Source organism: Carcharodon carcharias, chromosome 10 (assembly GCF_017639515.1).
Source record: "Carcharodon carcharias isolate sCarCar2 chromosome 10, sCarCar2.pri, whole genome shotgun sequence".
Classification (NCBI taxonomy): domain Eukaryota; kingdom Metazoa; phylum Chordata; class Chondrichthyes; order Lamniformes; family Lamnidae; genus Carcharodon; species Carcharodon carcharias.
The window spans coordinates 28,227,924-28,244,860 of record NC_054476.1 but is presented as its reverse complement, the minus strand read 5'-3'; the positions used below and the strand labels follow the sequence as shown (position 1 = coordinate 28,244,860).

The following is a 16,937-nucleotide window of genomic DNA, read 5'->3' as shown; positions in this document are numbered from 1 at the left end:
GCTAACCATGGAAACCATTTGTGGCCTGGACCAGATCTGTCTTTTGGATCTGCATTTCTTTAACCTTTTCAAAGGTGGACTCAGTTAGCGTTAAATGAGAGTTGGTTTGGATCATTAAGTACCTTTATTACCAGAAGGTGAAGGTACACTGAAGCAGGTATAATCAGAATCACTTAGTTCAATCAGTAATATGGGTCTGCATGTAAGGATATAAAAACAACAAAAAATGTGACTTTAACGGGGCACCTTACTGAATAAACCCTCCGTGTTCTGCCCTGCAAACCAGGGTCGGAAATCTGCTGTGTCTTGTAGCCTTTTTCAGCCTGCACAGAATCCTGTTCTGAAAACAGTGTGTGTGTGAGTTTATCGATTGGGGGGTGGAGTAGGCCACAGATTATTTTATGTCTGGGGCTCCATGGCCAGATTTTTTTTAAAAAAAGGCTTTCAGTCTGGCTTTAGCCTGCAGGCCATTTATTAGATACCCTGATCTTTATTAGATATATGAAATGTTACACAAGGCACATTTTTACAGCAGCTTAGCTCCACAGATTTTGTTCACCCTTTGTACAGTGTTTTGCAATGAACATTAAGGGGATAAATCTTATCTTTACGTTAACCCTTCAGAATTTATAGTAAAGTTCAGGAGGTAGGAAAAGATGGATTTGATTTATTTAAAAAAGCTATTCCATTTTACATTGTTTTGAATGATTTGTGATATTATCTGTGTGACACCACTTTGCTTTTTCTTCAAGGTGGTGGGGAGTGAGGTGATGTAGGCATTAGCAGAAATTGAATGAGTTTTGTCCTGTGGTTTCTGATGCTGAGGGATCTAATGATCACAGCGTTTCATAATAGCCATCACTGCAGCTAATGCTAACTCCCTTTTTGTTTAATTTCTGGCACTAGCTTCTCCAGTGAAGATGCGCCTGGAAGAATGGAGTACTTGGTCTCTTGTATGTCGCACTTTGGAAGAATGGCAGAATCTAGCCAACGGTTTTGGAGAGAGCCAATGTTCAAAAGAGCGGAAGCTATACAAAATTTTGACTGAGAACTTCATTCCTGAAATCAGCAATCTGATTGTGCAGAAGGTCAGTTATGAAGTTAGCCCTGTTTCAAACAGTAAATTGTTACTGTTAGTAAGTTCATTTCACATTAGCTGAGCTAGGGGTGGGGGTGATGGGACGGTCTCAGGGCAGTCAAGTGGCAAGTCAGCAAGACAAGTTTTTTTTTTAAAAAAAGGGCCTTTCTGATAGTGCGCCTAAACAAAAATATGCACCTTTCTTTTTACTTTGCTGCCAGCTGCATAATGTGAATTACAGGTGCTAGCTGTCAAAGACTAAAAGGCAACTTAAGTCTTATACATAGTGTATATAAAATATCAACAAATCACATGAATCTAGGCAACCTGATCAGTTTACTGTACCCGTGTAACTTGATTAACTACTAGGCTTATCTTTCTATACTCACAAAAGTTAGCTCATTTTGCCAGCTTGCAAGTTTGGATTTAGTGTTTTTAAAAAAACACAATTTTTTGTTGTTTTACTTATGCAAGGCACTGCACACAGGGAGCTGAGACCAAAGCCTTCATTCAAAATGTAATTAGAAGGTAGGAATTAACTGGTCTATGGTACCTAGATGTAATTCAATCCCCAAGGTAATTCAAAAGCCCTTTTAAGTTTATAGCTGGACTGTAAAAATTGGTGAACAGAAGGGTTGAAGTGATAGAGTTGGAGCAGAGGAATTTCTACAGTAGACTGAGAAGCTGAGGGATACAACACTGGGGCAGTATAGTGCCACCAGCAGTGGTGGTATGTAATTGCAATATGGCTAGCCTACATCAGCGGTCTCCATTCTAATTCATAATGGAACATGTCAACAGGATTTAATCTGCCATGTGTATATGTTTTAAAAAAAACCCAACAGATAGTGATCCCACTCTGTTTCCTGTGCCCTCCCTGTTGAGATATTGCTTTTTTGTGACACTGGAATAGTCTTGTAATTATCATGTGTTGTTACATAAGTTTTCTCCTATTCTCAGGAGAAACAGTTACAGAAGAAATATTCAGAAATTGTTCCTCGAAGAGCGTCTGATCGTCTCCTTGTGAAACGTACTCAGCAGGAAGAACTGGTAAGTGATCTTTATTTTTTCTCACCATCCTCTTGAAACAAATGGCCAAGAAAGTGGGCAAAGCAACTCTCCCATGCCTGTATGAAGGTCATTATCATTCGTTAGAGCATGTGAGAGAGTGCCTGGAATAATCAACTCCCTAATTTTCCTTCTCAGCCGCCACCAGTTCCCTGAGCTTGTGCTTATGTCCTTTCCCAAAGGAGTTTGGTTGTAATCAGGAGCTTGCTACACCCTATCTGCTCACTGCTTAAATCTTTAGAAGTTCATGACCATGTGCTGCCCTAGGAAATAATGTTTGACTGGTAGGGATGTCAGTCATATACTGGTACTGGTGTCAAGTTTACTGTGTCCAGATATTCCTAATGTTGCACATTGTAAGCACTAGCATTGTGCATAGAGGGCATAGGAAGTGCACTACCCCCCTCAGTAAAGCAAGCAACTAATCTAATCTAGGTTAAAAATGTTGCTTCTAACCTAGAAAACTCCTCTAATAGAAGGTTTTCTAAATCGGTCCGATATTGTGTGTTTTTTGACCCAAGACTTCTCTGATTTTCCAGTTTTCTTCTCTTTTGAAGCAGAGGCAGGCTGTATTTGGTAGACTGGGGGAAAAGAGAATGAAAGATGGGTACTACCTTGCAGCACAGGGGCTGTATACACCACAAGAAATTAAGCATATTGAGGAAGAAGGAAAAATTCTTGCCCGACAAGGTAAGCATTTACACCTAGGTGATTTCCACGTGGTCATTTGTTTTGATTAAGTGTTGTAAAAAATTTGGAATGTTCCTTTGTAGGCCATGGTAGGTCCATTTTTCCATCCAGAACTAAGACTTAAAAAATCTAAGGTAACAAAATTCACTGTGCTCCAACATAACACAAACATGCAGCATATTGACACATTTTAAAAGTGCACTCTTAACATAATTTCCAAGTCTCATTTTAGAATAAATAGGTGAATAAATTCACACACAAAACACATTCTATATGAAGTTCAACCAGTTTACAGTATGTTCAGATGACTCTTCTGTTAGTTTCTTTTCATGTCTTTTGGTTGATTTTAGCACCTTGGAGCCATTCCTGTGGGTGAGCTTTCACTTCCTACAACCTGTCTTTCTCTGCCTAATATCGAGTTAATTTGTAGTTGGTCAAGAGGGCCTAACAAAAGACTCTTGTATTTTAGCAGCTGATTATGCATTATCAAGTCCATACCCTGGACTTGATTTTTACTGAACTGCAGAAGGTACAAAATAAACATTTCCCTAAACGATGGCTTAGGCTATAAGCTGCCAAATGGATTTATTAAACAATAACTAGGTAATTTAGCAGGACTAATGACACACACTAAATTTGCAGACTTACAAAGAATTGAAAATAATGAATAATCATGTCTGCAAAATTTCAGCTTAAAACGGCTGTTACAGCAGTCCCTGAATATTACCCTTTTCTTGCCAGCCATCAGTCTCTGGCTTACCTACAGTAGTTCCTCACTTAACATTGTAGTTGCATTCTTTAAAAGTGTGACATCAAGTACAACAACGTTAAGCGAATCAGATTTTCTCATTACAACTAATACGAACATATGACTTAGGAGCAGGAATAGGTCATTCAGGCCCTTGAGCCTGCTCTGCCATTTGATAAAGATCATGACTGATCTGATTGTGACCTCCACTTTCCTGTCTTGCCCCATATGCTTTGACTCTCTTATCAGCCAAGAATCAATTTAAAGAAGTCTTAAAAATATTCAATGATCCTGCCTCCACCACTCTCTGGGGAAGAGAATTCCACAGACTAACGACACTCTGCGGGGGAAAAAAAATTCTTCTCCTCTTAAATGAGACACCTCTTATTTTTAAACTGTGTCACCCAGTTCTAGTCTCTCCCGCAAGCGGAAACATCCTTTCAGCATCCACCCTGTCAAGCCCCCTCAGGATTTTATGTGTTTCAATAAAATCACCTCTCGTTCTTCTAAACTCAGTGGATATAGGCCCAGCCTGTCCAACCTTTCCCCATAAGATAGCCCCTTCATCCGAATCAGTCAACTGAACCTTCTCTGCACAGTTTCTAATGCAATTATGTCCTTTCTTGAATAAGGAGACCTATACTGAGTATTCTAGATGTGGTCTCACCAATGCCCTGCTCAACTGTACTAAAACTTCCCTACTTATATATTTAATTCCCATTGTAATAAACAACAACATTCCATTTGCCTTCCTAATCATTTGCTGTACCTGCATACTAACTTGTGGTCCCTCTGCATCGCAGAGTTCCCCAGTGTCTCTCCATTTAAATAATATACAAATAACAATGTACAAACTGTAGACTGGTTCTTTTGGGCATTTTTCCTCAATAAAAATATACTGTAAGTTGAAATACTGTACATGCCTAAATTTCTGCATTTTATAATGAAATAGCTTTTTAAAATAAAATAAATGTATTAATTTAAAAGGAATATAAATTTAACAAGGTTGCACTCACCAGCCATCTGGTTTCGAGTGACCTGGCTCCATCTAACGGCAGAAGATGGTGCCAGTGCTGAAGCAGTATGAGGCTCTCGTGGTGATGGCAGCAGAGACCAGGGGTTTCAGCAGTAAAGGCGAGTGGGAGCAAGGGCAGAGGAGCAGCTAGAGTTCCCAGGCAGTGGTGGTTGACACCAGGGACTTCAATGGTGAGAGTGGGTGGGAGGAGGAAAACACGAGCAGAGAAGTCAGCTGAAAGGTTGTGCTGACTGTAGGGCACAGGTCAGTGGGTGTTCTTTCCGGCAGTGACTTGTGGTAGGATCCGTTGGCTGCACCTTGGTTGTGTGTGACAGCAAGCAGTGAACCAATGAAAACCATGAGAATGGTGTTATAGTGAACTTTACAACTTTATAAAGAAACATGACTGAGTCGAATGTATATCTCCCTGGTTCCACTTATGGCAAGAGGGGCTGAGGTTGCTGTTTAAAATTTGACTGGTTAAAGGAAATTTATATATGCACCTCCTAACTGCAATTAGGGTTTATCATAAACTTATTCACACTTAATGCTTGTATTTGATTTGATTGATTGGGTAGTTTGGTTATTCACTTAGCTGGTGTAGTTACAACACCGGTTCCAGGATATTAATGTCTTAACATACTGAGGCAGCCTTTGTGAGTAAAGTTGGGTGTTAATCCGGATTTCTTCACTAAAAGTTCAAATTTGGTTTTAAAAATCTGGAACCAAAAAGCTAGCATCAGTAAAATTGATCCTGAAGCTTAGAGGATTTTTAAAACCACTGGAGCTTTTTCCTTTTTTCTTCCTCGCTAAAAGCATGAGAGGGAGGTGATGGAGAAGAGGCGACAAGCAGACACCGAGGAAGCGACCGCCGTCCTGAGGAAGCAGCTGAGCCGCCGACACACGAAGCTTCCTGAAGCTTAGAGTCTCAAAATCCCAACTGGCTTACTAATTAATGTTCTGTCAGGGAAGGAAACCTGCAATCCTTAACCACTCTAGTCCGTATGTAGCCCCAATCCCATACCAACATGGTTGAGTCTTGATTGCTCTCTAATTTATTCTCATTAACCACTAAGTTGTAGTAAACTACTGCAGAACTGTCACACTGATTCAAGAAGTAGGTCCCCTCACCACCACCTTGGGGCAACAAGGGATGGGCAATAAATGTGTCCTTGCCAATGTTGCTCATATCTGAGAATAAATTATTTTGTAAAATAAATGCTCTTGTGCTCTTCATGTTCATTTTTTTTTGGATTAGGACATAGGTGAAGGTGTGGAATCTAGCATGCACTTCAGAGCAGTTTACTTGTTGCCCTGTAAAATTGTAACTGGTTTTTACAACTGCTAACTGTTAGTGATCCCTGTTAGTTGGCTAAATACAATTAATCCGAAGGCAAACTATTTAAATCCCCTGTTCATTCACTAGATGGGTTAGGAGACTTAACAAACTCTTAAGTAGCAAACACCACAAAAAAAAATCCAATTAAATTATTTTTTAAAAATGCAAAGCAATCTGGAGTTGTCATACTACAGAACAAGCTCAAAATGATTTCTTACTTTTTTAACTTCCATTTTCTTCCTTCACTGAGGTCCCTGTACAATGATCACAAAAACATACATGGCATAAATGCACAACAAAGTACACTGTTCTGGGTGGAAAATCACTAAGCTCACTCATTAAGTTAATTCTGTTAGAAATATCTTTCAGAAATTTTCCTTACAGCACCTTTGTGTGTACATGTGTGTTGTGTATATCACATTTTCACTGTGCTGAAACTACAATATCCAGACTGCACTAAAATAACTCACATCACAGACATTAGGTTGCTGTTGAAATCTAAATAAACAGCACCGTGTAACAAAGGCTATCTCCTCAAAAGATTTTCAATTTCAAGATTCTCACTGATCTCTTTCCCATAAGCTATGCTGACTCCCTAATACAATATTTATCTTTATTACAAAGGTAAAACAAAATAACTCATCTGAGACGAGGTTTTTGGGAGAAAAGAACAAAGTTTTGTAAACTGGTCGATGAATAGTGCGACTTATTTTGTCTGTAAAGCCCCCTATCTTTCAGTCTCAATAAGGTGTGTGATAATTTAACCTTTGTTCCTTAATGCTCCTATGAAGTGCCTTGGTATGTTTATTATGTTAAAGGTGCTGTATAAATCTAAATTGTTGCAATTTGGACTAAGCGTGTTGGTATGTTTGTAAATGTGTAGATAGCATTATATGAGAGGCAGTCAGAGCAGACTTTTATCTCTATTGGGAAGCCTTATTTTTCATACACATATGGATGAGTTATGTTTCACTTGGGTTGTAGCGGGGAGAATTGTGTTTATGAAAGCAGTTCGGCATATATTTGGTGCCACAGTTTTCTCTTTTTCCCTTAATTGTGTCAGTGAAAGTGTTCCACAGTTTAAATGACAATTTCCCTCCCCATAGGAGGGAAAAGTTCCAAATGCTCATAGTTACTGTACATCGTGCCTTGGCTTGTTCCTGTTGATGACACAGATATTCTAGTTAATTGTCAGCGGTTCCAACTTGCACTGTTATGGTGAAGGTGCAGTGCTTTCTAATCATGGAACTCTTGCTCTCAGTGACATAACTAAGAATAATTGGTATCTGGTGTTTGCATTTCTTGAATGAAGAACATAAAAAAGTCCATTCATTATTCCTTATGAATATCATCCAAAAAAAGGCTATTTGGTGTCATGAAGAGATTAATGTCTGTATGCTAATGGAAATTATTTTTAAATTGGAATTGTAGTGGGGGTCTGTGTCTATAGTTGTGTCTGTGTGTGGCTTAATTGGATTAAAGCCAGCTAGGGTGCTTTGATGTATAATAAAAACAAAAAACTGCGGATGCTGGAAATCCAAAACAAAAACAGAATTACCTGGAAAAACTCAGCAGGTCTGGTAGCATCGGCAGAGAAGAAAAGAGTAGATATTTTGAGTCCTTATGACCCTTCAACAGAACTGAGTGAATATTAGGAGAGAGGTGAAATATAAGCTGGTTTAAGGTGGGGGGTATAGTAGTTTGAGATGTTAATTAGATAAACATAAGACTAGAAGGTAAAGAATACATTTGCATTTGTTGAATAAACCATTCAAAAGAATGGGTAAAATCTTGCACTAAGCAGGGAGACACCAGGCAATTTGTTTATATTACTAATAAATTTGGTGCTATGAAAAGGGTTTTATTAGAAGACCTGAAGTTCAAAAGACCTAGTGATGCAATGGAAAATTTACATTCAAAGGGAAAGCTAGGTATATAAAGAAAGGAGTTTGTGTATGTGTAAGTTAGAGGCATTTAAGACCTAACCAACCTTATACGCCACCAACCAACTTGCAAAGGAACCCCATTTGGAATTTGTATGGTCAAATGTGTATTTAAAGTCTATGGGTTACTGTTTCCTTAGTGGAGATTTACCTGGTGATGATTAATTTGGGGATTTGCTAAAAAGTTATTATAGTAGTAATTTGTATCCATATGTATGTGTTTAATTTTTTGTAAAATTAATAAAAGTTTAATTTAGTTTTATACAAAAACCACGAGACTCGGTGGTCTTATTCCTACTGAATTCAAAGTCTGCACCTCTAAATTACAAATTGCAAAAATGGATTGTGACAGTTGTTTCAAGTTTCCCTCTGGGATTTGAACAACTCAGCTTTTACCATCAGCTGTATCATAATAATTGTGGGCTCTTAGGATATATTTGAAATTCCATGATTGGTTTGGAACTGGTGAATCTTAAGGCTATGAGTACAAGAAGCACTTTGAATTCAGGAGTTGTGGAGTTTTTATTTAGAAGCAATGAGACTGCAAAAATGGCTGTATCCATGGCTAAATCTTTTTTGGAAGTGGAAGATATAATTCTGAGTCACAAAAAGTAACCAAGAGTAAGTTAACAGAGTTGGCGGATAATTTACAATTGGGGTTACCTGCGGGTGCTAGGAAATCAGACATAATTGAAGTGATAGCACAGCATTTAAAATTGGAAGGTATACCTGAGAGACAGTATTCCAAAGGGTGGCTCATTGGATTGGGCTCAAATTCAGTTGCTAATGAAAGCGATTGAATTGCAAGAAAAGGAAAGGGAACAGGCAGAAAGGCAGGGAAGAGAAAGAAAACCAGAAAGGGAATTAGAAATTGTGAAGATCGAGAGGGAGGAAAGAATCCCAGCTGAAAATGTTAGCAGTTAAAGAGACGCCAGGAGGTGAGGAAGAACTTATCTCTAGAGTAGAACCTAGCAGGGAGATGTTTAAATTTGTGCAAAAATGGATTATGGCAGTTGTTCAAGTTTCCCTCTGGGATTTAAACAACTCAGCCTTTACCAACTGCTGTGTCATAACAATTGGGGGTTCTTGGCGTGATAATATTTGTAATTCCTTGATTGGTTTGGGCTGGAACTGGTGAATCTTAAGGTTACGAGTATGAGAAGCACTTTGAATTCAGGAGTTGGTGAGGTTTTTTCTTATACGTGGTGAGGTTTTTTCTTATACGTGGTGAGGTTTTTTCTTATACGTGGTGAGGTTTTTTCTTATACGTGGTGAGGTTTTTTCTTATACGTGGTGAGGTTTTTTCTTATACTTGGTGAGACTGCAAGATGGTTTTGGCAATTGCTGAGGCGTGTCTGGGAGTAGAAGATATAACTGGGTTATAAAACACATCCAAGAATAAGTTAAGAGTTGGCGGATAAATTACAATTGGGGTTACCTGTGGGGGCTAGGAAATCAGATATAAAGGTATAGCACAGCATCTACAGTTGGAAGTGCTACCTGACACTAGTGAGTCATAGCTGGAGGTGGTGAGGCTTCAGTTACAAATGGAAACACTTGAACAAGCGGAGGAACTGAAAAAACTTGAATTAGAAGCAAAGGAAAGAAACAGGACATTCCAAAGAGAGCAGGCAGAAAGGCAGGAGAGAGAAAGAAAACAGGAAAAGGAGTTAGAAATTGCGAAGATAGGGGAGGAGGAAAGAGAACAAGAGATAGAGAATTTCAACTGAAAATGTTGGAAGTTAAAAAAGAGACGCCAAGAGGCGAGGAAGGACTTATCTCCAGAGTAGAACCCAGTAGAGAGATGTTTAGATTTGCACAAGCTATTCCAAAGTTTGAGGAAGAAGATATTGAAGCATCCTTTATTTCATTTGAGAAGATAGCTAAACAGATGAAATGGCCGCAGGAAAACTGGATGTTGTTGTTACAGTCTAAGTTGGTGGATAGAGCGCATGAGGTATATGCTTTTCTATCAGAGTAGTATTGGTAAAATATGATGTGGTGAAAAAGGCTATTTTGAGTGCATTTGAGTTAGTTCCTGAGGCGTACAGGCAGAAATTTAGGAATATGAGAAAACAGCCTGGGCAAACTTATATTGAGTTTGAGAGACTAAAACAAAGTAATTTTGACCAGTGGATACGAGCATTAAAAATAGAGACAACATATGCAGCTCTCAGGGAAGTAATTCTTTTGGAAGAATTTAAAGACTCAAACCCTCATTAGTGAGAATTCGTGGAGGAACAGAGGGTTGATTCTGCAAGGCAAGCAGCAGAGATAGCTGATGATTGAGTTAGTTCATAGAGCTAAACCTTTTCTCGTCACCCTTTTAAATTGGAAAAGGATAGAAAGTGGTAAGATGAAAGGAAGGTGGGTAGCCAAGGAAGAGGAGGAGTAGCTGGAAATTGCCAGGAAGTTTTTTCTCAATAAAAAGGAAGGTGCTGAAGGTAGAAGTGAGGTGTTTTCATTGTGATAAAGTCATTGTGTTGGAAATTGCAGGGAAAATCTTTTGGAATTATTGGGGTGCAGAAAAGCTCTAGAAGTAAAAGTACTGTGGGTTCTGAGGTTAAGGCACAGGAGAAACCAGTGATTGGTGTACAAGTAAAACAGGGAGAATCAGTGACAGGTAAAGAAGTAGAAATGTGTTCACAGTTTACCCAAGAGAATTCTGAGGAGCAGGTTGCAGAAATTTTTAAAGGTTTTTTGTGTGAAGGGAAAATCTTTCTATGTGTACAAAGTGGAGTAGGGGTAAAGATGTTAAAATTTTAAGAGACACGGGCTAGTCAATCCTTAGTGTTGTGGGATAGTGATACTTGTTGTTCAGAGGGAGTGTTGTAGGAGCAGGTGAATAAGGGGTGTTCATGGAGATGCTAAATCTATTCCATTGTGGAAGATAAATTTAAAGAGTAAATGGAAAGCTGGCAAAGTTATTGTTGGAGCAGTGGAAAAGTTGTCCATTGCAGGGGTTCAGTTTATTCTGGGTAATGATATAGCTGGATCACAAATGTGGGTGATGTCTGGTGGTTGAGCAACCTGGAGAAGTGTTTTCAACGGAGGTGTTACAGAAGGAGCATCCTGAATTGTTTCCTGGTTGTGTGATACAGATATCAAAAGCTCATCAGGAAGAACAAGATAAATAAGGAGGACAGGTAGTCCAATTAGCAGGGACTATGTTTGATAACATTGTTCAAGAAGAGACAGGAGAGGACAGTTCAGCTTAAGTGTTTAACTCAAGGCAGTTAATTAAGTTGCAGCAGGAGAATTTGCAATTAAAAGTTATATCAGGCAGCTTACTCAGAAACAGAAGCAAAAGGCATTCTAATTTGTTATTACCTTCAGGGCGATATTTTAATGAGAAAATGGAGGCCGGATCATGTTTCAGCAAATGAAAGCTGGAGGGAGGTACATCAGATTGTTCTCTCATTAGGGTATGGAAACGAGATTCTGAGGATTGCTCATGGAATTCCAATGGGGAGACATTTAGGAATTAGAAAGACACAGGCAAAAGTACAGAAACATTTTTATTGGCCAGGATTGCATAGGGTTGTAGTCAAATTCTGTAGAACATGTCACACATGTCAGGTTATAGGAAAACCACAAGTAGTGATTAAGCTGGCATTTTTAATCCCAATACCATCATTTGAAGAACCTTTTACTAGGGTCATGATTGATTGTGTAGGGCCTCTCTTAAAAGTGGAAATCAGCACTTAATGACAATAATGGATGTGTCTATCAGGTTTCCTGAAGCAATAACTTTAAGAAATAGTACAGCTAAGATGATTGTGGAAGAGTTAACTAATATTTTTTTAACAAGATATGGCTTACCTAAGGATCAAGGTTCAAATTGTATGTCACATCTGTTTAAGGAAGTAATGAACAGTTTGGGGATAAAACAATTTAGGTCAGCTTATCATCCAGAGTCACAAAGGGCTTTGGAAAGATGGCATCAAACTTTAAAAACTATGATGAGATCGTCCTGTCAGGATTATCCACAGGATTGGGATAGAGGAATTCCTTTCTTGTTATTTGCTATTAGAGACGCTCCTAATGAATCGACTGGTTTTAGGCCTTTTGAACTAGTTTATGGTCATGAAGTCAGGGGACCACTGAAATTGATTTATGAGAAATTGGTGGGTCAAAATCCAGAAACTTCTCTCTTGGATTATGTATCAAACTTCAGAGAGAGATTGGACAGTGTGTGAGAGTTGGCTAGGGTACATTTAAAGACATCACAGCAAGTGATGAAAGGGAAGGTAGATAAGAAAACTAAAACTTGCAGTTTTGTTTCTGGAGAGAAAGTGCTACTTCTGTTATCAGTACTGAATGACTCATTAAAGGCAAGGTTTAATGGACTTTACAGGATCGAAAAAAAATTGAGTGAAGTAAATTATTTAATAAATACTCCAAATAGAAGAAAGAAGCAGAGGGTGTTTCATGTAAATATGATTTAAAAATACAGGGAAGAGGAACAAAAGGAGATATTAGTGATGGTGGATGATGAGAAAGAGGTGCAGGACTCTGAAATTGATTTTCCTATAATCAAATTGGATAATGAAGGGGTACTTGAGTTACCCTCTAGACAGCGTCAGTGATTTGGAAAAGCTATTGCAGTCACAAAAACCTATTTGTGGGAATAAGTTGGGGAGGAAGGATTTAGCAATACATGATGTGTCTGTACAACTTTATTTTCAATAAGGCAACATCCTCATAAATTAAATCTGGCAAAGTTATCACCAGTGCAGAAAGAAATTGATTTCATGCTTCAAAATGATATTGAGTCTAGTTACAGTAACTGGAGTTCGCCCATTGTACTGGTACTGAAACCGGATGGAACACACAGACTGTGTGTGGACTATCAAAAGGTGAATGTGGTGACGAAAGCAGATTCCTCCCCGATATCATGGTTGGAAGATTGCATTGAGAAAGTGGGACATTCAAAATTTATCATAAAGATTGACTTGCTAAAAGGATATTAACAAGTACCGTTATCGGAGAGAGCAAAAGGCAATGTCGGCTTTTGTGACATCAAGCGGACTACGTCAGTTTAAAGTCTTGCCGTTTGGTATGAAGAACGCAAATAAAAGTAATTGCAGGTCTAGCAATTGTGCTATTTATTTTGATTTTATAGTTCTAAGTCAGACGTGGGAGGAGCATTTACAGCATCTGGATGAATTACTTAATCGAATACAAGATGATGACATTGGAATTGAAAAACCGATAGGGTATTTTGCAACAAAGTTGAATGCACAACAGAGAGGATATTCAACAATCGAAAAGGAGATGTTAGGTTTGGTGTTAGCATTGCAGCATTTTGACATCTATGTGGCAAGCAATTTGTCAAAAATAATTGTTTATACAGATCACAATCCTTTAAAGTTTTTGGACAAATTTCAAGACAAAGGTGCAAGACTTTTCAGGTGGAGCCTATTATTACAACCATTTAATCTACAGATATACATGTTGCTGGTAGAGAAAATCTGTTTGCAGATGCGTTATCAAGAGTTTGAAGCTTAAAGAGAAAATTGGACATTTAAAAAAAAAACCTGGACACTGGATTGAAATTATTTCTGTTGGTACCAAGGACTTGTGTATATATATTATGTTAATGTATGCATCTGGTAATGTAAGAGTGTAATAAGAATAGGAGGTGGTGTGAGATGGGTTATTAAAAAAGTGAAGCTGTCTTTTAAAATTATGACGGTTCATTTTTCAATAGGGAGGGGATGTCATGAAGAGATTAATACCTGCACTGTTGTTGGAAATTATTTTAAAATGGGAATTGTAAAAGGGTCTGTGGCTTGATTGGATTAAAGCAGCTAGTCTGGGTGCTTTGATGTATAGGAGTTTGAGATGTTAATTAGGTAAATGTAAGGATAGAAGGTAAAGAATACATTTGCATTTGTTGAATAAACCATTCAAAAGAATGGGTGAAATCTTGCACCTAGCTGGGAGACACCAAGCAATGAGTTTATATTACTAATAGAATTAGTGCTATGAAAGGGGTTTTATTGTTAGAGCTGAAGTTCAAAAAACCTAATGATACAATGGAAAATTTACATTCAAAGCGAAAGCTAGGTATATAAAGAAAGGAGTTTGTGTGTGTGTGTAAGGTAGAGGCATTTAAGACCTAACCAACCTGTATGCCTCCAACCAACTTGCAAAGGAACCTCATTTGGAATTTGTAAGGTCAAATGTGCTTTGCCTGGTGTCTATTTAAAGTCTGGGTTACTGATGCCTTACTGGAGATTTACCTGGGGATGATTAATTTGGGGAGTTGTTAAAAAGTTATTATAGTAATTTGTAGCCATGTGTATGCGTTTAATTTGTTGTAAAATTAATAAATGTTTAATTTAGTTTTATATAAAATCCATGAGACTCGGTCTTATTCCTACTGCATTCAAAGTCTGCATCTTGAAATTACAAATTGCAAAAATGGATTATGACAGTTGTTTCAGGTTTCCCTCTGGGATATGAACGTCTCAGCCTTTGCCATTCACTGTGTCATAATATTGGTTATTCTCACATTGTTTGGGATCTTGCTTTGTGCAGGTTGACTGCTACATTCCCTACATTACATAAGTGACTATACTTCAAAAGGTATTTCATTGACTGTAAAGCCCTTAGGGGCATCCTGAAGTTGTGAAAGCTGCTATAGAGATGCCAGCGTATTGTATTGTCTCTTCCTAAAATTCACATCCTTGTTTTCAAATTCTGCCATAGTCTCACTCCTCCCAATCTCTGTAACCCCCTCCAGCCCTCTGAGAACCCCCATAATTTTCAGTGCTCCACTGTCGGCAGCCATGCCTTCAGCTGCCTGGATTCTATGGCATTCTGTTCCTAACCTGTCTACCTTTAATCCAAGATTCTTAAAACCTGTCTCTTCCACTGAGCTTTTGGTCACCTGTCTAATATTTCTTTGTGGCTTGATGTTAAATTTTGTTTTATAATGCTCCTTGTTAAGCACCTTGAGACATTTTACTATGTTAAAGGTGCTATATAAATGCAAGTTATTGTTGCATGGCATTCAAATGGCAACTATTACTAGCAGGTTTGCTTTGTTTCTTTCTCTGCCCAAAATAGAACGAGCAAGGCGTCGTCAACTACGAGAAGAGAAACAAATGTCTTATGTGAAAAGCACCCTGAAGAGAAAGCGTAATCCAAAAGCACATTCTCCAGCCAAATATGAGGAAGCTGATAAGAGAAAGCCTGAAGTGTAAGAAGTTTTCAGCTCTGCACTACATAGCTGACAATTGTACATGCGATCTGTTGACATTTTAATTTAGTATCATTCTAACTTTATGCATTTCTTCTTGAGTTTTTTTGTTTCCTCTAACAGTTCATTGGTGGCTTAGTGAGTAAGTTCAATCTTTTTGTGATGCTGTCTGATGCATCCCTGGGCTGTGCTGATTTAGCTGATCTCAGCCAGCCCCCATGAGATATGGGAGGGAAAGATCAGTTGGGCTTGCTGCTCCTGATTTCTTTCCAGCTTAGATGGTCACCACCATCTCTGAAAATAGCCACGTGGATGCAAGATACTGACAGGCTGGTACTAACTCTAAAGTTATACTCTAATGGGAGTTCATATCTTCATGAGAGAAGGGAAGTAAATTGAAAGCACCAAGAAAATGACTAGGATATAAACAATTCCTTGTGACTTTCACACATGGTAAGCCTCTGATCTCTGTCCCCGTGCGAGATGTTTCCTCACAAGGAGGAAAAACTTGGATGTTCCCATAGGCCCCTACTTGCAAAGCAACAGTCTACCATAGAAGCACCTGCTTTCCCTGTCAATTGGGAAGTTTGGCAAAGGGGAGAATTGCTGTATATTTGTTCGTTAACTCAATGAATATTGCAGTAGTTTGATTTGAATCTTCGTAATACCATAATTTTTCTCTCTCAATTTGTTAATGCAGACTTTATTTATTTTCAGGCATTATACAGATGATGAAGAGTATGTTTCTATGTACAAAGGTTTGTATGTTTTATAAACACTCTTATAGCTATAATATCTATTGACTTAATTACTTCAGGACAAATTTGTCTAAGTTTCTACAGCAACCGAAGATTTTTACTATATCTACTTGAACAGTTAATATCTTTGCATTGTGGAAGCAGAGCCTTCCACTTCACTCAGGACCTTGTTTGAATCCCAGTTGTGACTGACATTTGTATTCAGGCTTTTTCCCAAAGCGATAGATACATTTAAGGGGAAACTTAATGAAGGGGAAAGGAATAGGAGATAAAAGCCAATAGGAATAGACTGGGAGGAGGCTTGTGTGGAGCATAAATGCCAACGTGGATCAGTTTGGCCAGATGACCTGTTTCTTTGGTGTACATTTGATATAATGTTCATGTTTGCATAGATATGCAGCCAACTTTCACTCAATTTTGCAATATTTGCTTTAACCAATGTACATTTTGTTTCTTGCAGTGCTGGATACTGTAAAAGGTCACAAGGATTCTTGGCCCTTTAATGAACCAGTGGATGAATCCTATGCACCGGGTTACCACAAAATCATTGAGGTACATCAGATTAAAAGATTTGTTTTTAAGCAGCAATGAGATTAGCTTTGTTTTCTGTTCCATAAATGTAATTTTGTTTGGAGTATAACTCGTTAGCATGTGCATCTAGCACTGCCTAGAGTATCAGGGCAGCAGTGTGAATTTTACTGAAGATTATGGCAGTCAAAACAAAAGTTTAAAACTGACATGGTATTATACACAAGAATGGTACTGACTGTCTCAAATATACGCAGTAGTATTTGGATTACAAGAATTTAAAAAGAATGTACTGATTGAATTGAATGCTAGGGGTCATTTTTTTTTCATTGTTTTCATTCGCTCAATTTCAGTAACTCAAGTCTGCTGTGAATTTTATGTGGTCCAGTCAGTTTCAATTAACTTTTTTTTGCAAAGCTTAATAGACTGTAGAATGTAATGTTTCACAGAATTGTTACAGAACAGGAGGAGGCCATTTGGCCTGTCATGTCTGCACCAGCTCTCTGAGCAATTCACCTAGTGCCATTCCTCCACCCTTCTCCCTGTAACCTGCGCATTCT

At 38.3% G+C, this 16,937-nt stretch overlaps 1 protein-coding gene across 2 annotated transcripts in view; it reads left to right on the top strand.

The window, feature by feature from the left end:
• LOC121283534 (cat eye syndrome critical region protein 2 homolog) overlaps window positions 1–16,937 on the top strand; it is an 84,585-nt gene that overhangs the window by 45,130 nt on the left and 22,518 nt on the right. Inside the window, exons 7-12 of one of the 2 annotated variants that reach the window (XM_041198217.1) lie at window positions 907–1,088; window positions 2,039–2,128; window positions 2,704–2,836; window positions 14,959–15,091; window positions 15,809–15,849; window positions 16,310–16,401. In XM_041198217.1, the coding sequence (XP_041054151.1) occupies window positions 907–1,088; window positions 2,039–2,128; window positions 2,704–2,836; window positions 14,959–15,091; window positions 15,809–15,849; window positions 16,310–16,401 (671 nt within the window). Of the gene's footprint in view, window positions 1–906; window positions 1,089–2,038; window positions 2,129–2,685; window positions 2,837–14,958; window positions 15,092–15,808; window positions 15,850–16,309; window positions 16,402–16,937 lie in introns of both variants that reach the window. The other variant, XM_041198216.1, reaches the window with a different exon arrangement.